This window comes from Lycium barbarum, chromosome 2, assembly GCF_019175385.1.
Source record: "Lycium barbarum isolate Lr01 chromosome 2, ASM1917538v2, whole genome shotgun sequence".
NCBI classification, from domain to species: domain Eukaryota; kingdom Viridiplantae; phylum Streptophyta; class Magnoliopsida; order Solanales; family Solanaceae; genus Lycium; species Lycium barbarum.
Window position 1 is genome coordinate 147,904,853 of NC_083338.1, and position 22,272 is coordinate 147,927,124.

The window sequence follows — 22,272 nt, forward strand, 5'->3', positions numbered from 1 at the left end:
GTTTGTCAAGTATTGGGGTGCTCCTGAAAAAATGAATAAAGTGCTTTTTATTGCCTCTATCTTAGATCCCCGTAACAAACTTGAGTATGTTGGCGACGCACTTGAGGATATGTTTGGAGATGAAAAGGGGAGTGAAATAAAAGATGAAGTGGTGACTTACATGAAATCTATGTTTGAAGATTATGCAGCAAAATTCTCTAATGCATCTCGACGCTCATCTTCTCTCTCTGATTTATCGGGTCAGACATCGGATTCGTCTAGCTCTAACACTAGCACAAAATCAACAAAAGTGAGAAATAGGATCCAAATGAAGAGGAACAAACAAGATGGTACAGGTTTGGGTGGTAAGTCAGAGTTGGAAAAGTATCTTAGTGAAGAACTAGAGCCGAATGATGATGAGGACAATTTTGATATCTTGTCATGGTCGAAAGCTCATTCTCCTAGATATAAAATTCTTTCCGAGATGGCTCGTGATGTGTTGACAATTCCAATTTCTAGTGTGGCATCGGAATGTGCCTTTAGCACCGGGGGCCGTATTCTTGATTCATTTAGGAGTTCATTGACTCCGAAATTGGTGCAAGCTGTTATTTGTCTTCAAGATTGGCGTCGAAATGAGCCTTATCCCATAAATGTTGAAGAAGATTTTAATGATCTTATGAAACTTGAACTTGGTATGTTTTTCAGTTTTTGTATTTTATTTTTATATTTTTTACTTAGTTTAATTGTTGACACATTTTAAATTCTTTTTAGATATGGCTGATAGCTCAAAAGATTCCCTCATTCTTGATTTGTAATCGCAAGATGCCTCAGGTATAAGGCTCTGAATTTTCATTTGCCAAATGCAGAAATGCTGCTGCTTATGATCACTGATCAGCCCCAAGATAGTGCTGCTTATGATCACTGATCTGAATTTTCATTTGATTACTGATCTGAATGTGTGTGTGTATTTTTTTTATGTTATTGATAATTTCTTGATTGTTACTCCACTTTCAGACGTGTCAATCCTTCTGTTTTTCTTTTGTGTGAATGGAATTTCTAGGGCCCAATGGAATAATATCTTTCTCTATGCTCTTTTAATTAGTTAAATCCAATTCCTGTATCTTTCTTTAAGCTCCTAATTTAGTTGTCTGTATTGGGAATTTTGAAAATATTGAAGGTTTTGCAGCATCTTCGGTCTTATGTTCTTGTTCTTGTGATAAATTGTCTTCTAGGACCTGCTTATTTGTTATCTACTTTTGCAGATGAGAACTGATTCTGGTAACCAGTGGAATGGGGGCGGCTATTATGGAAGGCAAAATTATGGAGGATATGGATATGGCGCATCACAAAATCAGGATTCTGGCATGTACGCTGCTGGAGCAGCTTATGGAGCATCCTCTAATGGTTATGGTAATCACCAACAACATGTTAGCTAAGCTCTAACGGACTCTGCTGCTAATTGAGAGATTGCGAAAACACTCTTTTTCTCTAAGGTAGGATAAAGTTACTGTCTTTACTGGGTTAGAGACTTGTATACTAGTGCTAAGACAGCCTTTAGTTTTGTAAAACTTAGGGTTCAAATTTAAGTCTACTTAAAAATATTAAAAGGATAGTGTTTGGTTTAGAATTTTCCAGGTGGGCTTTAGCAAACTTAATCACTACAATTCCTATCCTTTTAGGATAAAAATGGTTTTCTTCCATAGAGAGGTAAACAACTGAATTCTTTTCAAAATAGGTAATAAAAACATCTTTTTGTTAGTTCAGGGACAAATAAAGGTGATGAGAATTTTGTAGCTGAATTTATTTTATGCTTAGTGAGTTCAAGATATGTGACACTTATACCTACTAGAGATTTTGAGTTATGATGATTGGTGAACTTATTTCGAATTCTGCTGCCTTTTAAACTTTTCTTGGTATGTGTGTGTATATTTTTTTTATGTTATTGTTGATAGATTTCAGAAAACAAACTGCCTCTGATCAAGTGTGTGATAAAAGAAGAGACTATACAGAACAACATTCTTCTGAAGCATGATTTTCTAAAATTGTTCTTTTAAACTTGATTAAAATTGTTCTAAAATTGTGATGTGAACTCTTGCACATGATGAATGAATGTAGCTGCTAGCAAAAAAATGGTATTACCGAATACCTTACCGAACCGAAATTTGATTCACCGATTCCCGAAATACCGAACCGAAGTTTGAAAGTTCGGTATTTGGTATATACTTTCAATTACCGAATACCGAATTACCGAACCCGAACTTTAAAAATACCAAACCGAATACCGAACGCCCAGCCCTACATATGATGACTCTATTCACCGAGTCCCTCACTAGAAGGCCGGGACACGTTATATATATCTATGATATATGATGTTGACATGCATGACTTTATCCACCGAGTCCCTCACTAGAGGGCCGGGACACGTTATATGTATATATGATATATGATGTTGATATGCATGATTTTCATTTCATAAGGCAAGTGTATTGATGTTTTTAAAAGTCATACTTGTTTCGGGCAAATCTCCATTTTAGTTATGATCCTCTTTACTGTATTTCATGCCTTACATGCTCAGTACATATTCCGTACTGACCCCTTTTCTTCGGGGGCTGCGTTTCATGCCACGCAGGTGTATACAAATGAGTAGAGGACATTGCTAGAAGATGATCCAACTGGATTAACGAGCTCCATTTCCTTCCGGAGTGTCGCCGAGTCAGAGTATCTACGTTGTGGTATATACCATGTTAGAGACTTTACAGACAGAGTCACGTATATAGGATGTCAGTCTTGTAGGCGGCTCTGCAAGCCGACGTACCATTATGCATTATGTTACAAATTCCATATAATTACAGATTTTACTTGACTTGAGAACGACGAAAAGAATGGTTTTGACAAGTTTTTATTATGCATTTCATTTCGTAACTTAAGAGTGAGGTTATGAACATAACGAGAACTAATGGGGTTCGCTCGGCTCTGAGTATGGGGTCGGGTGCCCATCATGCCCTATCAAGATTAGGGTGTGACATTACGCTTGTCCGAATCCGAGAGAAGAGGCCTCAAATAGCTAGCCACGCCCACCGGACGAGAAAGAAAGCAGCAATCCTCGGGGACGGTGACCGTAGCCGATCTCGTTGTTACACCCCGGAAAAATTTTGCGTTACCAAAAACTGTAGACGGCTTAGAATGGGCCAAAGGGCCAATACAGCGCGAACGCGCCCCAACGTGGCGCGAACGCGCTGAACAAAAATCTGAAAATCAATTTCAGAATGAAGGTTGTGTTATAAGAACGTAATAATAGCATATATATGACATTTGGAGACCATATGGTGTAAATTAGTTCATATGTTAATTGACGAAAAGCCCTCGTTGCTGCAAGCTAAGTGGGGCCCACATGTCAAAGTTTTATAAAGGACATATGAAGATACATACGGATAGTATATGGAAAGTTGAGCAAGTCCTAAGAAGGACCCATAACCCAAAAATGGGCATAAGCCCTCCAAAAAGACGATTTAAGGAAACGTTTTCGGATGATCTGAATTGAAAGGGCAAAACCGGCGTTATAAGTTTGGAATTTGGGAAAAACCCCAGTAATAAAAGTTTTAGATAATTGAATTAGCTTTCCAACCATAGGTCGTGGGCCCTCATACGATATCGGGATCAAGAGTTATGACAGTTTTACTGAACGAACATCCAGTAAGAAATTTTAAACCTGCGCGAACGCGTCCACAGGGGGCGCGAACGCGCAGAAGGAATTTAATTAACTCTGCGCGAACGCGCCAGAAGGCAGCGCGATCACGCTGAACATTTTTCCAGCTGCTTCTGGCAGCTTCTAAACATCATAAAAAGGGGGAAACCCCCCTCATTTTCAGTTGAAGGGCACGAAAAACACCCCCAAAAACTCTCCAAAAATCTGGAGAGTTCTCCCCAACTCCCCAAACCAAATTTTGCCCAAACCAGGTATAAAATTCCAAATTTCAATCCGGGTAGCGTATAATTATTGGTGCAGAATCATATAACAGTGTGTGGTGGCCTAAATTTAGCATGGAAAAGTGGAGATTAAGAAATATTAAAGGGAGAAAGGTATGAATCTCTTTCTATTTGTGCTAATACTAGTTTATTTACGAAGAATACGCGATTAAATAATTGTATACTGAGTTAATTAGTTATGAAAGTTGGAAAACAACGTGTGGGCTGTTTTATGAGATATTTTGGAGTTGGAAACATTATATTTGATGTTGGTATTGTTGTTGTTGTTGTTGGCTGCTGAATTAAAAATTTGGGCTAGGCATATAAACAAGGGAGATGCTGCCCGATTTTCGGCAGAATATAAAATAGTATAATTTGAATTATGGTACAAGTGTACGATGAAAAGGCTAACATTAGTGTGAATTATCTTAAATGTAGACTTACAAGCTCGGACACATAAGCGTAGCTAATAGGACGTGGAACAGGTATGTTAAGGCTCGTCCCTTTTCTTTCAAAGGCATGATCCCCAAGTCGTAATGTCTCAAATGTCTTTTTTTTTATATATCTTCTTTACTTGCAAAAGCTATAAGTCTATGACTCCAAGGTATAAGTCTTTTCCTAAAAGTTCATAATTGTTTTTCTTCAAAATGCCCATATTTTTTTTCGAAAACCAAGTTTTAAGAGATAGGAAGCTCTTATGACTAAGATGATGAATATGATCTTATAATGACAACGATGAAGTCAAATATGAGAAAATGTCTATGATAGATATGTTGACGATATGTTCCTACCATGAATATGACAATATGAAAATGTTAAGTTATTTCTTGATTTCTCAATTCTATTATGGATAAGGACTATTTTAAAGGTTCCAAGTATGTGAAACGATGCCTTCTGACCCGGTTCTATGTTTTCTCATGATGACACTCTCCATTGATAGTCTCGCCTTATATTAATTGTCCCTTCAAGGTGAGACACGATGTCCATGGCTATTCCATAATATAATCGGAGGTTACCGACCTTACGTCACTCCGATGGACACATGATTTTCTTTGGGCTCTCCTGCATGCTTATATGACATATGTATATGAGATATGTATATGCACATGGGGTGGGGGAAGGGATATATGGGGAAGGGGAAGGGACATATGTTGCATTTCCACCTGGTCAGCTGGCGTTATCATCCCGGACGCGGGATGCCCGGACGCGGGATATATGGGCGAGCCGACGTATTTCGGCGCTATGTGGGAGATCCGACGTTGTTCGGCGCTATGACATGACATGATATGATATGACATGACATGATATGATACGACCAGACAAGCATGCATGGCATTCGTGCCCAGGGGCACTCATATGTACAGGTTACTCTTTTATCCTATGACATGTTCCATGTTTCCATGCAGTTATTGTTCATACGCTCATTTCTTACTATGTTACTATTCCTGCCTTACATACTCAGTACATTGCTCGTACTGACCCCCTCTTTCTTCGGGGGCTGCGTTTCATGCCGCGCAGGTGCACCCAGATGAGTTGAAGCTAATATAGAAGATATTCCAGCAGAGTTGGCAAGCTCCACTTGTTCCTGGAGTGCTACTGAGTCAAAGTACATGTGCTACGATGTGTGATAAATGTTAGAGACTTTGCAGACAGAGTCGTGGGTATAGGATGTCGGTATTGTGAATGTCGTTTTATGTTATGTTATAAAGTCCATATGATAACAGATTATATTTGATTTGAGTACGATGAAAAAAATAAATTGAAAGCTTTACTATGTTTTCCACTCCTTATTGATGTAAGAGTCTAAAGAGGTTAAGTATGTAATAAGAGTCAGCGGGTTCGCTCGGCTCCGAGTATGGGGTCGGGTGCCCATCACACCCTAGTAAAGTAGGGGTGTGACACTCGTCCTCCTCGGCTCCACACTTGGGGCCGGAAAGATGCGCACCAAGCTGTCCCTGGCACCAGATTCGGTGGCCCGACCAACCGCCCTCGTGGCCCAGGAAATCGGGAGATGACCGAATCCAGCAGCTTCGCCGGTTGCGGGGGGAGTATCTGAAAACATGTCTTCGAATTAATCCGATCTCGAGGGTTGAATTGGGGAACTCGGAAAGACCTCAGCAGCTTCAGCAAAGGCGGGGATCCCCGAAGGCGCAACGGGCTCGTGCTCGGGCACCGGATGAACGTCAGTGGGGACTTTGGTCTCCAGGACCGATTCGGTCCTCTGATCGGCTTCGGCAGCAGCCGCCTCCCCAGATCTGCCTGTCCTTTGCAGAGGGGTTTCTTCGGAAGAAGTTTCACCTGAAATGTCGGCGAAATCAATCGACCTTAGAGGAGTCGGGAAACGAATTTCTTCCGCACCTGTATGTGTTACCGGAACCAAAATCCCTTCTCCGGCAGAAGGAAGGGGTGGAACGGCGACAGCCTGCTCCGGGATCGGGGCCACAGAAGGATCGGCACCGACTCTCCGAATAATAATGTCGGGCTCTGTTTCATCCCGTAAGGTCCGGGTGACGCTCCTCGCCCTCTTCTTCGGCTTCTGCCCTTTGTCGGAGGGCCTTTTTCTCTTGGCAGCAGCAGCAGCAGCAAGGATACGAGATGCACCTGCTGAATCGAACTCGGGTGCTGACGTAGTTGGTTCAGCTGCCGACTCCGGTCTGGGATCCACCGAGCCCTTGGGTAAGCCTAAAAATCGAAGACGCGATAAATACGGATAATAGAAGATGCAGTGGACACGGGCAGAAGCAAAGTATTACCGTGGTTCTGGGCGACCTATCGGCCGCGTGACACGTGGCTCCACGACCGATCGTCATAGGCATACTGGCTAAGGAGTGCAGTAACCCAATCGTTCAGATTCCGGACGACCGGAGGAATCCATCCATTGGCTGTTGTAAATAAGAAAAGCAATGAGAAAGTAGGGCCGAAGTGTGACAAAACATGCAAAGGCAATCACTTAGAGTTCAGGCTTACGTTTGTTGTTCCACGTTTCCGGAAAGGGCATGTAATCGTCCGGAATTAGGCACCAGTGGCTGTCATGGAAATGATGGACAAAGAAATTAAAATAGAGTGATACAAATGTCAAACTATCACAGTCAGGTTGATATAACTAAAGTTATAAGTCATTGAGATTGGATTCGTTCGCGTGTTGAGATTTATATTACCATACAAAGTAATTGTATTTCTCATAATGTGAATAATACGACTATATATTTTAGCCCATCTAATTTCATTTGGTTTTCAATAAACAAATTGATAAGAAGAGGATGTTATGTATGATTCTAAACTTTTTTTTTTGTTTCCCATCCAGTATCCGATATTTGCATTGGGGCCCGATTAATCCGGATTCATGCCGGGTAGTCCCACATTGGGGGGCAAAACATTTCCTAACAAGAGTGACTCCGTACCCAAGGGGCCTCGAACTCGAGACCTCTTGGTTAAGGATGGAGCAATACCAGCCACTACACATAATCCTTGTTGGTTGTATGATTCTAAACTAAAACTTTCTTCACCATTACTTTTCTATTTTTCTCATATTAAATCATTGTGCTATTTTTTTGGGCTGATATAAAGTCAGTTAAACGCCTTATACCAAAAATAAAAAAGGGCAAAGGTACAAATATACCCCTTAATTTTGCCATTTAGAGCATATATACCCCTCGTTAAAAAAGTGGTGCGTATATACTTATGCCGTTACACAAATGGTGCAAATATACTCTTGCCGTTACAGAAATAGTGCAAATATATACCCTTTTCGCTGCCAGATTTTTTTTGAAAAATCATTTCGCTTATCTTTTAATTAAGAAAATGTCACGTGGCTTTAGAAAAAATAAGTCTACCCATATTTTCTAGTGGGTTGTCTCGTCCGTTTTAAATAAATATCTCCTTGGCTTTAAAAAAAATAAGTCTCCTCATTTTTTTAAATGAACCAGAGCCAACCCACTAGGTAAAAAAAATTATCACGTGGCTTTAACAAAGTAAGTCTTCTAAAAAAAAATAGGTAGACTTAGTTTTCTAAAGACACGTGACATTTTTTTAATTAAAAAAAAAAGCTAAATGATTTTTTTTTTAAAAGTTATATCAGCGAAAAGGGTATATTTACACTATACACATCACTTTTTTAGCAAGTGGTATATCTTCTTTAAATCACAAACTTCAGGTTTATTTGTACCTTTTCCCAATAAAAAAGAAAATAAAAATGCAAGGTCGTGTTTCACTTTTTCACCGCAAATTGTGTTTGGTAAATTAATGTTACTTTAATTTAAACACTGAGTGTGAATACTTCTTTTCATTTGTCGAATACAAAAAAGGCAAAGGTAATATAAAGAAGAGTGAAACTTCCAATTAAATAGTGCAGCTGGAAGGAAAGAGTATTATTTTTCCTTTCTAGCCAATTCTGGAGGTGTAGAAAGGCATGGATATCTAACCTGTATGCTTCTCTTCTTTCTCAATTTTTTTTGCAAATAAGGGAAATAGATCAGAGTCAGTGGCGGAGCCAGGATTTTCATCCAGGGGATTCAAAAATTCTAAAAGGTAAATATACGAAGAAGTCAGGGGGTTCAACATCTATTATATATACATAATAAAATAATTTTAACTTTGAAAATACACTGTAATTTTTTACCGAGGGGGTTCGGATCAGAGTTATAAGTTCTGTGTGCTAATGATGTAAAATTAGGGTTTGCATAATCAGTGATGACTTGTAAGGTAATTGAAATTAAATATTTGTAATAAAATATTAATCGGTAATCCAATTAAAAATAAAAAATAATATTCTATGTCAAAAAATTGTTTACACTATCAATATGTGTAGTTTTTGTCAACTCCTCCAATTCCTCCTTTTACCCAACCTATCATAGTGCACCTAAAGCTTGTGTCTCACTAGGTGCACGTATATTAGGGGCTTCAAAACATGTACAAGTATAAGAAGGTCGTTAGGAATTAGAATGGTTTTTAAAATATGATAAGAGAGATACTAAGATTTTTCTTGTTTTTTTTAATTGCAAATAATCGGATAATGTGGAAGACCGCGTGAAAGGATCATAGGATAAGTTAGAAAGGCATTATGCCAAATGAATTTCAGTACAGTACTTACAAGTGGTACGAAGCACGACATGGTTCAAAATCCTACTGTATATCATAGCATAGAGCACTGAGTTTTTAGCGTTTAGTTAGAATTTGACGCAAGAAGACGACTTTTTCTTCACCCAACAATAATTGAATAATTGACAACGTGACACTGTCACTGTCACACTGCAGGCCGTACCCCCTATATATTGTGTATGATGACTATACTATGAGGTCTTAAAAGTCTTGGTCTGACGTCTGCAAATTTAATTTTTTAAACAATTCTACGGATTAGCTATCCATAGACTTTCAAGAATTGCAGCTTCATTTGATCCTTCATTATATAAATCATGATTTCACCCTCACCGACATATATCGTTTTTTCCCCATGCCATAAAGTGAAAATATGAAATCCCAATATAGTTTTTGTTCTTGTATATAGGTAAACTCTCTTTCTTTGTTAAAATAGATGCATGCTTAGTATAGTGTTAATGAAAATGTTTCAGCTATATATAGAGTTCGAATTGACGGCAGCTCATTCATATTCCTTGTCCAACATGTACATCAGTACATCCAACAAATAATTTGTCAACATATCGGATTAGCTAGATAGGCTCTTGTTATATTAAATCTTTACTTCGATTCGCAATGATTATTACTCAACTGAAGCATACCATTTAGGAAGTGAACTAAGACTTGCGAAGATGTTCCGTGCCGGTTTGACCAGATTTTTTTTTTTTTTTTGGTAAAAGATTGAAGCAATAAGTTCTGGGGGCAAGTATATATATTTTCCTTCCTACATATTGAAACACCAAATAAAAGTGAGAAATAATAGGGGAAAAGGAGTGAATGGGGCATATGGTATTGAGGGCTATAACTAAGAGAATTGCATCAACAAAAGAATAATAATTAGAATTTTGATACAACTTAGCATATCGAAAATTAGTTAACGGAATTTCCAGAAGGACAACTTAATGGTCAAGAAATATAAATGATTGATAGTGTCACTTGTGCAAATTTCAATGATTTATTATTCATTGTCATCGAGTTAGGCCATGTTCACTGACTACTAATATGTGAAAATAGCTACTTCAAAGGTCTTAAGGGAATACAAAGCATTCAAAAACTTGGCATTTAGTAGTAGATAGAATTACAAACCAAATGAAGATTTGCTTGTTTACATTGTTATAGATACTGAGCCAAAGTTTGTTTTTTCTATCTTTCTAGGAAATAATATGTGCAAACAAAAATGTCGCCCTATAAAAACATAGAAAAACATGTAATTAGGCTGTCATGTCAAAGTCATTCGAAGATAAAAGGTCGTATATATAAACAATTGAAGGAAAAAGTCAATCGACACTCAAATTTCGCTGGCAGTCGGCTATACTCTATAAATTAAATACTTAGAAAAATATTTTGGTTACTTAATTAGAAAAGAAAGAAGTTTCTGAAATCAAAACACATGCCAGCTTTGATTGCTCTCCCCCTTATTTCTTTGTTTAATCACATTGGCTGTAATAATATGCTAAGACTGGTTCTCCATTTGGATTTAGTGTGATTTTGGCAGAATCCCAACTACTTTGTTGTTATAAATACAAACTCAAAAAAAGAAAAAGAAATTAGAGGATAAGTTTTATTTAATATTGTTTTGACCAGGTTAAATTTTGTTTTCTCGCAATCGCGCTGTCTTTTATACCATGAGATAAAATTGTTCAAATGTAACTCTAAACATAGAGCGAACTCCCGCTATACTAACTAGTTAAATTGCACTGATAATATTAAAAAATTTATAATCCTCGATGCATATAACTTAAAAAGTTCTATTTAGACAAAAATCGGGTTAATGATATGTAAGTGTTAGCTTTAAGTGTAGAGTTTATGTATGTGAACTAATAAAAATGAGTCCGGAGCCTAAAGGGTATAAAAATACACGGTCTTTATCAAAAGGGGATGACAAAAAATTAATATACCAAAAGGGGTATATCGTGGATCAGCACACGATATACCCCAATTTTTTTTTTCCGTGTCTGACAATTCAACGAAAAAAATAAAATATTATTGTATAACGTGGATCAGTCCACGTTATACAATTATAACTTGTATAGTGGACTGATCCGAATGAACTCACTCATTCTACCCTAATATTATACAATTAATGCATGTTTGTTTTTTAATATCAGGTGGGTGAAGTGGGAGAACTGTCTGAAATATTTCAGTGGAAAGGTGAGGTCCCAAGAGGTCTACCAGATTGGGAAGAGAAAGAGAAGCAGCATTTAGGTGAAGAGCTATCGGATGTATTGCTTTATCTTGTCAGGCTTTCAGATATTTGTGGCATTGATCTTGGCAATGCTGCACTAAGAAAACTGGAGCTAAATGCCATTAAATACCCTGTTAGCCTTTCCAAAGGTTCATCCAAAAAGCATACTGTTTTGAACAAAACTACAACAACCACCTCCACCAATGACAGTGAAAATGATGTGGCTGATGATGGTACATAATATTCTTTGATTTCCTTTGCTTTTTTTCCTCCTTTGTATAACGTGGATATTTTTTTCATACTCGGTAAGACGTTGCCTAGATTTAAATCATATTCGGTTATGTTTTTAATAAAAAAAATTATTGATTTTTTTAATTTTTAAAGCATGATTAACTCAAATAAATATTTTAACACATGAAAATAATTAAATGTGTTATATATGCAAACAGAAATAAAAAATTAAATATAAGTTAAATAAACGTCACACATTAACTGAGTAGTAAATGTTAAATTACATACTAACTATTAAACGGCACAAGACATGTTATATATTCTTGGAAGAGTACATAAGGAAACAACAATCGTACAAGTTAAGAAAAAACATAAAAACCAACAAGCAACAACAACTACTGATTTCTGTCGGGGCAGCGATTCTTGTTATGACCTGTTTGCTTGCACGTACTACACTTTCTAGCCATGCGAGCAAGAGCTATATCCATTTCATTCCTCCTTCTAGTTGTACTCCGCGCTCCTGAAGTTCGCTCGTATTCAGTGTTTGCAATTAAACTGAAGGGAGAAGGTGGCCAATATGCCTCATCATCCAACGGTGAAAATTTTCCACTGTACGTTTGCTTATAAAACCTGCAACTGTAGTACTTGCTAACATAGGTCTTTGGTTGAATTCCGCGAATATCACAAAATTTAATTGCATGTGAACATGGCATATGGTATACAATTAAATATGATTTAAATCTAGACAACGTCTTACCGAGTATGAAAAAAATATCCACGTTATACAAAGGAGGAAAAAAAGCAAAGGAAATCAAAGAATATTATGTACCATCATCAGCCACATCATTTTCACTGTCATTGGTGGAGGTGGTTGTTGTAGTTTTGTTCAAGACAGTATGCTTTTTGGATGAACCTTTGGAAAGGCTAACAGGGTATTTAATGGCATTTAGCTCCAGTTTTCTTAGTGCAGCATTGCCAAGATCAATGCCACAAATATCTGAAAGCCTGACAAGATAAAGCAATACATCCGATAGCTATTCACCTAAATGCTGCTTCTCTTTCTCTACCCAATCTGGTAGACCTCTTGGGACCTCAACTTTCCACTGAAATATTTCAGACAGTTCTCCCACTTCACCCACCTGATATTAAAAAACAAACATGCATTAATTGTATAATATTAGGGTGGAATGAGTGAGTTCATTCGGATCAGTCCACTATACAAGTTATAATTGTATAACGTGGATCAGTCCACGTTATACAATATTTTTTTTTTTGTTTTTCGTTGAATTGTCAGACACGGAAAAAAAAATTTGGGGTATATCGTGGGCTGATCCACGATATACCCCTTTTGGTATATTAATTTTTTGTCAGCCCCTTTTAGTAAATACCGTATATTTTTATATCCTTTAGACTCCGGACTCTAATAAAAATCCTCCTTCAAATACTTTTAGGAGATCGAATAATGAATACACTTGTTCTAAGTCATCACGCTTTTCTTGGAAGATACATTAATGGAATCTATTACACTAATTATAGATAAATAATTCATGTAAGGCCATCAACTACTATTAACATACCTTAGTATCGAAGTAATTGTTTGCAAAATGGGAACAGAATTGCGGGAAAGCAAAGTCTACAATTAATAACCCTAAACTTAAAATATACCTTTTCAATTTTTTTTGTCTTTGGTATTAGGGAAGTCATCGAAAGTGTTAAAGAGAAACTTCATACTTCCTTTATCTCAATTTATTACTCTATTTGATATTACGATTCACACATTCAAACTACGTAAAATACTCATTTCTCAATCCAAATGCAACTTTTATAGTATTTCAATATTAAATTTTCATTTTAAAATATCACACTAATTTCAATGTCGTATCAACAATAATTTAAATTATTTTTGATAAATAAAAATGTCACATAAATTGATGCAGAAAGATTAATATTTGTGCTTCACCCACCCTCAATGAATCAAGATAAATAATGTTTCACGTATCAAAATGTATCGGTAAGTGGTCGTTTGGTGCATGGCCAAAATTATCCCGAGATTATAATTTCGAGACTAATTTATCCCATATCTTGGGACTATTTTATACCATCTCCAATAGTTCCAGGATAAGTGGTATAAGAAGGTATATCCCCGCTTATACCATGGGATGCATTTTATACTTTGTTTGGTACAAGGTATAAATTTATCCCAGAATAAATTTATACCTTCTACCAAACAGGGTATAAAAAATTAGTACTGAAATATCCCAGCTTATGCCATGCACCAAACGACCCCTTATGTTTTCTTTCAAATTTATCCTATAAGATAAGTTTTTACGTATAACCAAGAAACTATATTAATAGCCTGTTTGGTCAAGCTTCTAAAAATAGCTTATTTTAAAAAGTACTTTTGGCTAAAAGCAGTTTGTATTTAGCCAATTAATTTAAAAGGTACTTTTGAGCATCATTAGTGTTTGGCCAAACTTTTAAAAAGTGTTTTTATGTGTATTTTTGTCAAAAATACTTTTCAAAAAAGTGCTTTTGGGCAAAAGTTATTTTTTTAGCTTCTGAAAAACTGCTTTTGTTACTCCCCAAAAGTACTTATTTTCTCCCAAAAGCTTGACCAAACACTTCACTTTTTTTAAAATAAGCACTTATTGAAAAAACAAGTACTTTTGAGGGAAAAATAAATTTGGCCAAACAGGCTATAAATACTCCCTTCATTCATTTTTACTTGTCCAAAAATATATTTTCACTTATACTTGTCACTTTAAGCATATCAAGATAAGACAATTTATTTTTTCATATTTTACCCATAGTATTAATTACTCACTTCAAATCATTTTTTAAATTCAATAAAAATATGCACCAATTAATATGGATACATTGGTAAATTATGTATTTTATTTATTATTTCTTAAATAACGTAAAGAGTCTAAAGTGAACAAATAAAAGTGCAACGAAGGGGTATGTACTACTATTTAATTAATGGTAAAAACATTTCTTATTCTAGGTGTGAGTAAACTGTGCAAGCTAAAAACACCACCTAATGTGGACAGAGGGAGTGATTGCAATTGAAAAAAGAAGCAGTATCGTCTAAGAAACCAAAATTTTTAACTCATCTGCTGTACAATATAGAGCTCAACTCAAAGATTACATACATCATTCAGGAAAAAAAAAAAAATCTCCAGTAAATTGAAAAATCAAGAAAATATTGTAAAATTTTATTAGAAGGAGAAAAATGAATTTTAATCCTCCCTATTAATTTTGAATTTTTGAATCTTAAAAAACTTCATCATCCTGTGTTTTTGCAGCAGCTCTTCATCATCATCTTCACCAAAAGCCTATACAGTTGCATCAATTATTTCATTCTTTTCACTCTTGTCTCTGCTTTTCAATAAACTGAACATTTACGTAACCCCATTTTCAAGAATCAAACGAAAATGGAGGTTTTAACAGATCATAAGGTGCCCATAAAGCATCTAATGGACATGGTCTATTAGCATCAAGTCTAACCCAAGGTTTACCTTTACCACTCCAATGTAATAAACTTACTGGACCAGGATGTAAATCTCTACAAAGCCCACGAAAATTATCTCCACCAAGCCCATGTTGATTCCATCTATGATCCACTGGTGCTATATTTCCAGCAAACACAAGTAAAAAAGGTGGTAACGAACCTAACTCATAAATTCTCATACGTTTTTGTAATTCCATCCATGCTTCAATCTTTCTTGTATAATCACCACTTCTCCAACGATCAAGATCAATTACCATTACACCCGTGTTGAAATAACATGCTTTTCGATCCGCAAAAGTCAACGAGAGCGAAGGGTTTGACCAGAATGTTGGTGTAAAATATGATGTGAAATTTGCGTTACAATATTCTGGGGCTGCAAGAATTTGGTTTTCATTAAGTGGGGTTTGTGCCAATTTCGCTATGTCATCAACTAAAACCAAATCTGAATCCAAATACACGATTTTTTTAACACATAATGGTAAGATATTGGCTAAGTAACTTCTTGCATAGTTTAAAGGACAATCCAAAGCTGAACGGATAGACGTGGAAATGAGACCAGAAACAAAGGAATCATCGAATCGATAAACATCGAATTTAAGGTAAGGAAATGACGCGAGTATGGTGGCGCGTAGGAATTTAATAGTTAGTATATATTTTAACATTTACTACTCAGTTAATGTGTGATATTTATTTAACTTATATTTTATTTTTTATTTTTTATTTCTGTTCGCATATATAACACATATTTAATTATTGCATGTGTTAAAATATTTATTTGAGTTAATCAATAATTTTTTTTTATTAAAAACACAGCCGAATATGATTTAAATAGAGGCAACGTCTTACAAAGTATTTGTAAAACGCCGGGGGAAAAAATTAATGAAATGTATAACGTGGACTGATCCACGTTATACAAAATTATTTGTATAACGTGGATCCGTCCTCGTTATACCTTTTAATTTTTCCGTGAATATGTCTGACAATGGAATTTTTTTTTTTTTTGGGGTATAACGTGGATCAATCCACGTTATACCCGTTTTGGTCTCTAAATTTTTGGGTACCCCTTTTAATTTATACTGTGTATTTTTATACCCTTTAGGCTCTGAACTCAAGTATAAAGGGTAAACTAGTGCTGGAGATGAAAAAATTTGCCGATCCAAACCTATTGAGAAAGAAAAAGAAAACAATGTGGAGGCAATAACAACCGACACTTTTCCCTAAAGTTAATATGTTAAAGAGGAGGAAAAAAGTAGGTAAATTAACCTATCATATGTCTTTATGCTTCTGGACTTCTAGTCAATTATTTATCTCTCTTCTGCCTTTTTTATTTATTTAAAGGGACTAAAAGTAAGTTAATAATTGGTTGAAACCGTGGGAATCATCATTTTGACTTCCTTGTAGATCTTCTGTTAGTAAAAGGAACACTTCGATAAGATAACAAATGTATGACCATTTATTTAAACCGACAGCTTTGTATAATATCCACATGTTGACCCTGAGAATTAACCGAGTCAATAGGATCTCTTTCGACATCCAAAGCTTATGTATTATTCTTTTAAAAAATAGAAATATAATAAAGTATTTCTATCTATTTTTTAGAAGAGTTGGTAATATAAAATATAAAATGTTATTTTTTTTGCCCTTAAATAAAAAAGTGGATGAGACCACAAAGGATTTTTTGCCCTTAAATAAAAAAATGAGACCGAACAAGGACGACGATCTTGCTTCTATAAACCGGCTCTTCTATATAGTAGTAATAGTAAAGTAATACATATATTATGTTCAAAACACGATTAATATAACATTGTATTTTGTGCTCTGTATCCAAAACTTTATTATATTAGTGTTTGCTACGAATACAAAGTTAAACAAAATTTATTAATACTTTTCAAAAGAGAAGACTTATTTAAAAGGAAACTATTTTTCTCTCTTTGAGATAAAACAATAGCAATATTAAAGCATCAGTTGATACTTTGAATTTTGATTCGATTAATTTAAAGGTGTAAAATATTCTATTGTTAATGGATGTAGATTGGGCCTAAACAATACCTATGATTTTTTTATCAAATTTTGATTTGGATAATTCTGATTCAAATTATTATATTGATTTTAAATGTTTAAAATGAAACAAAGTAGAAATTTGATTTTCTATTTAAATGAAGAACTTCTATTTTTTAATTTTTAGTAAATATTTTTTGTTTAACTCATTTTACTTGTCATGTTGTCTTTTACACGATTTTTTAAGAAAACGTCAATTGGAATTATAATTTCACTAATTTACCTTATTAATTATTTGATCTCCATTTAATATTTTTATGACATTAATCTCTTTTCACATTTATTAGAGTAAGAAAAAAATGAAAAAGTAATTAAATTCTATCATATTTTAATATATAAGTATTTTAAGTATGTTGTTGTACAATAATTTCATTTGCTCCCACTAATGGGTTGATACGCACGTGGCAATGAATCCATCATTATTGATTTAATGAGATACTTTGAAAATTACATGAATATTGTCTGATTTTTTAATATAGGATGCACTTTTTTTTTTTTACATTGTTTGTTTTTTTAATATGAGATTCACTTTTTTTTTTAATATTGCTTGATTTTATTAATATGGGGTCCACTTTTTTTTTCCCGTGAATTTGGAGGTGGTGGGTTTCACTTTTTTTTTTAAATATTGGTTGGTGTTTAATATGGGGCCCACAATTTTTTTTAGACATTGTTTGTTTTTTTAATGGGATTCACTTATTTTTTAATATTGCTTGATTTTGTTAATATGGGGTCCACTTTTTTTCTCCCGTGAGTTTGGAGGTGGATTCTACTTTTTTTTTTTTTTAATATTGGTTGGTGTTTAATATGGGACCCACAATTTTTTAAATATTGGTTGGTGTATAATATGGGGCCCACAATTTTTTTTTCTTCGTATCTAAAACTTTATTATATTAGTGTTTGCTACGAATACAAAGTCTGCACCACAATTTTTTTTCTTCATATCTAAACTTTATTATATTAGTATTTTCTACGAATACAAAGTCTGCACTTTTTTTTTTTTGACATTATTTATTTTTTTAATATGAGATTCATTTTTTTTTTATATTGCTTGATTTTGTCAATATGGGATACTATGTTCAAAACACGATTAATATAACATTGTAGTTTGTGCTCCGTATCTAAAACTTTATTATATTAGTGTTTGCTACGAATACAAAGTCTGCACGTTTTTTTTTTTTGACATTTTTTATTTTTTTAATATGGGATTCACTTTTTTTTTTATATTGCTTAATTTTGTTAATATGGGGTCCACTTTTTTTTTCCCGTGAGTTTGGAGATGGTGAGTTCCACTTTTTTTACTTCTTTTTTTTTTTTTAATATTGGTTGGTGTTTAATATGGGGACCACACTTTTTTTTTTTAATATTGGTTGGTGTTTAATATGGGGAATATGGGTTCACTTTTTTTTTTATACTGCTTGATTTTGTCAATATGTGATACTATGCTCAAAACACGATTTATACAACATTGTAGTTTGTGCTCCGTATCTGAAACTTTATTATATTAGTGTTTGCTATAAATACCAAGTCTGCACGTTTTCTTTTTTTGACATTGTTTTTTTTTAATATGGGATTCACCTTTTTTTATATTGCTTGATTTTGTTATTATGGGGTCCACTTTTTTTTTTTTTTTTAATATTAATTGATGTTTAATATGGGAACCACACTTTTTTTTAATATTAATTAGTGTTTAATGTGGGGATCATACTTTTTTTTTTTTAATGCTTAACAAACGACGAAGCATGAGTATAACCCATGCTTCTATACAGTAGTAATCAATATGCTACTATCAATTACAGTGTTGATTTTGGAAAATGGATACTATTATACTACCCTAATCAATGAATTAAATTTGAGTTCGTACATACAAGCATCACTTATCTCTATAATATTCCATGTTAGTTTCATTCAATGAAGATCTCTACCCCCCAATCCTACTAGGACCCCAGTACTTAAAATATGCAAATTGAAGTAAGCAGTCAAAATGATTAAGCTACTTTTTAATACGTACACTTCATTTAAATAAAGTTCAATATTAAGATCAAGTATAAAAGTTTGTCAATATATGAAGAACCCTTTTGTCAATTGTGAGTTAAGTTTTAATACGTCCACTTGGTTTAGTTGTTGTATTAGTAATTAACCTTTTTTTCAAGTTGTCATATGAGGATATAATGTACTTCAAGATGGTACAATTTTCTTTAACTGAGATGATAAATATAATAACTAGTAGGAAGCAATAAGGTCCAAGTCTCTTGCAGCTACTTATCATGTAGCAAAAGATTAAGAGAAGGAATTGACCAAGATCTTAACTCTATTTTCTTTTTAATTAAAAATGAAGTTGCAGTCTAGTGATCGTAATCAAGAGGTGATATGTAATTGGTAATTGGTTAAGACCCTTCATATTTAATTAAAAATTTCGAGTTCGAGATTGCAATCTGGGTGTGATGAAATGCTTAAAATCCCTTCTAAAAATTTCAAGTTCGAAACCGAAAAATGAATAAGCATTAAAAAACATTATTTTGGGAATTCAGTATTTCTAATCTCGCAATCAGCCTTTACTTGCCTAATATTCAACCTTCCCACCCAAGAAAAAACAATAAATTTTAATTCTACTATATAGAAGCATCGGTTTATCCATGCTTCGTCGTCAGTCACTCTTAAAAAAAAAAGAAAAAAAAGTGGACCCTACCCTCTCTAAACTCATGAAAAAAAGTGGACCCCACCCTCTCCAAACTCATAAAAAAAAGTGGACCCCATATTAAAAAAAAAGCAACGTCAAAAAAAAAAAAACGTGCACCCCATATATTAAAAAATCAAACAATATTCATGTAATTCCTAAAGTATCTCTATCAAGTCAATAATAGTGGATTCATTACCACATGTATATTAACCCATTAGTCGGAGCAAATGAAATTATTGCACAGCAAAAACATGGACCCCATATTATTACTTTTCCTCAAAATATTTAATTGCTGTATTTGCTATTCCGCCATGTCATTTATTTGTTATGTTTACTAAAATAAATATACTAAAAATATATATATATATATATTTAAAAAATAAGATACAATTTAATTACTTTTTTTATTTTTATTCTTACTCTAATAAATGTGAAAAGAGATTAATATCAAATGAAGATCAAATAATGAATAAGGTAAATTAGTCAAATTATAATTCTAATTCACGTTTCCTTAAAAAACCATGTAAAAGATAACATGCCAAGCAAAATGAGCTAAACCGAGAATATTTACCAAAAATTAAAAAATAACATTTCTTCGTTTAAATAGAAAATCAATTTCTACTTTGTTTCGTTTTAAACATGTAAAATTAATTTAATAATTTGAATTAGAATTATCCAAATTAAAATTTGATAAAAAATAATAAGTATTTTACATTTTTAAATTAATCGAATTAAAATTGAAAGTATCAACTGATGCTTATATATTGCAATTATGTTATCTCAAAGAGAGGAAAATAATTTTCTTTTAAACAAGTCTTCTCTTTTAAAAAGTATTAATAAATTTTCATAGCAAACATGAATATAATAAACTTTTAGATACGGAGCACAAACTACAATGTTATATTAATCATATTTTGAACATAGTATGTATATATATATATATATATATATATATATATATATATATATATATATATATATATATATTATCACTATCTAAACACAACTACATATACATAGATACACTATATATATTATCACTATCTAAACACAACTACATAAATAAATATCTCCTTGGCTTTAAAAAAAATAAGTCTCCTCATTTTTTTAAATGAACCAGAGCCAACCCACTAGGAAAAAAAATTTATCACGTGGCTTTAACAAAGTAAGTCTTCTAAAAAAAATAGGTAGACTTAGTTTTCTAAAGACACGTGACATTTTTTTAATTAAAAAAAAAAAAGCTAAATGATTTTTTTTTTAAAAGTTATATCAGCGAAAAAGATATATTTACACTATACACATCACTTTTTTAACAAGTGGTATATCTTCTTTAAATCACAAACTTCAACTTCAGGGTTTATTTGTACCTTTTCCCAATAAAAAAGAAAATAAAAATGCAAGGTCGTGTTTCACTTTTTCACCGCAAATTGTGTTTGGTAAATTAATGTTACTTTAATTTAAACACTGAGTGTGAATACTTCTTTTCATTTGTCGAATACAAAAAAGGCAAAGGTAATATAAAGAAGAGTGAAACTTCCAATTAATTAGTGCAGCTGGAAGGAAAGAGTATTATTTTTCCTTTCTAGCCAATTCTGGAGGTGTAGAAAGGCATGGATATCTAACCTGTATGCTTCTCTTCTTTCTCAATTTTTTTTGCAAATAAGGGAAATAGATCAGAGTTATAAGTTCTGTGTGCTAATGATGTAAAATTAGGGTTTGCATAATCAGTGATGACTTGTAAGGTAACTGAAATTAAATATTTGTAATAAATATTAATCGGTAATCCAATTAAAAATAAAAAATAATATTCTATGTCAAAAAATTGTTTACACTATCAATATGTGTAGTTTTTGTCAACTCCTCCAATTCCTCCTTTTACCCAACCTATCATAGTGCACCTAAAGCTTGTGTCTCACTAGGTGCACGTATATTAGGGGCTTCAAAGCATGTACAAGTATAAGAAGGTCGTTAGGAATTAGAATGGTTTTTAAAATATGATAAGAGAGATACTAAGATTTTTCTTGTTTTTTTTAATTGCAAATAATCGGATAATGTGGAAGACCGCGTGAAAGGATCATAGGATAAGTTAGAAAGGCATTATGCCAAATGAATTTCAGTACAGTACTTACAAGTGGTACGCAGCACGACATGGTTCAAAATTTTACTTTCTCCGTTTCAATTTATGTGAACTCATTTGATTGGAATTTTTTTTAAAACTTATGGTTCAAAATAAGCCTTAAAAATGTGTATGACTGTAAATCATTCATAAAGTGAATTTATTTCCAAATTAGAAAAGAGATTATTATTTTAACACGAACTAAAAAAAATAAAAATTCAAATAAATTGAAACAAGAGAGGATATCATAGCATAAAGCACTGAGTTTTTAGCGTTTAGTTAGAATTTGACGCAAGAAGAGCACGATTCTTTTTATTCACCCAACAATAATTGAATAATTGACTACGTGACAATGTCACTGTCACACTGCAGGCCGTACCCCCTATATATTGTGTATGATGACTATACTATGAGGT

At 33.7% G+C, this 22,272-nt stretch overlaps 3 protein-coding genes across 3 annotated transcripts; 1 reads left to right on the top strand and 2 right to left on the bottom strand.

Moving 5' to 3' along the window:
• Positions 1-8,634: 8,634 nt before the first annotated feature.
• LOC132629130 (uncharacterized) lies at positions 8,635-11,504 on the top strand. The gene is made up of 2 exons (XM_060344862.1): positions 8,635-8,646; positions 11,187-11,504. The coding sequence occupies exons 1-2, from the start codon at positions 8,635-8,637 to the stop codon at positions 11,502-11,504; spliced, it is 330 nt and encodes a 109-aa protein (XP_060200845.1).
• Positions 11,505-12,315: 811 nt separating this feature from the next.
• Positions 12,316-13,659, bottom strand: LOC132629131 (uncharacterized). The gene is made up of 3 exons (XM_060344863.1): positions 13,648-13,659; positions 12,537-12,633; positions 12,316-12,491 (listed from the first exon to the last, which is right to left on the bottom strand). Exons 1-3 carry the CDS (start codon positions 13,657-13,659, stop codon positions 12,316-12,318), a joined length of 285 nt encoding a protein of 94 aa, XP_060200846.1.
• A 918-nt stretch (positions 13,660-14,577) lies between these two features.
• Positions 14,578-15,682, bottom strand: LOC132627958 (probable galacturonosyltransferase-like 1). The gene has a single exon (XM_060343603.1). The coding sequence runs from the start codon at positions 15,665-15,667 to the stop codon at positions 14,912-14,914; it is 756 nt and encodes a 251-aa protein (XP_060199586.1). The 5' UTR covers positions 15,668-15,682; the 3' UTR covers positions 14,578-14,911.
• Positions 15,683-22,272: the final 6,590 nt, after the last annotated feature.

Excerpts from the sequence above, each read along its gene's own strand:
- LOC132629131 (XM_060344863.1), bottom strand. Across the intron at positions 12,492-12,536 it reads GAAAGAGAAGCAGCATTTAG|ATATTTGTGGCATTGATCTT; the intron begins GTGAATAGCTAT and ends TCAGGCTTTCAG.
- LOC132627958 (XM_060343603.1), bottom strand. The coding sequence starts at position 15,667 with ATGTTAAAATATATACTAACTATTAAATTCCTACGCGCCACCATACTC.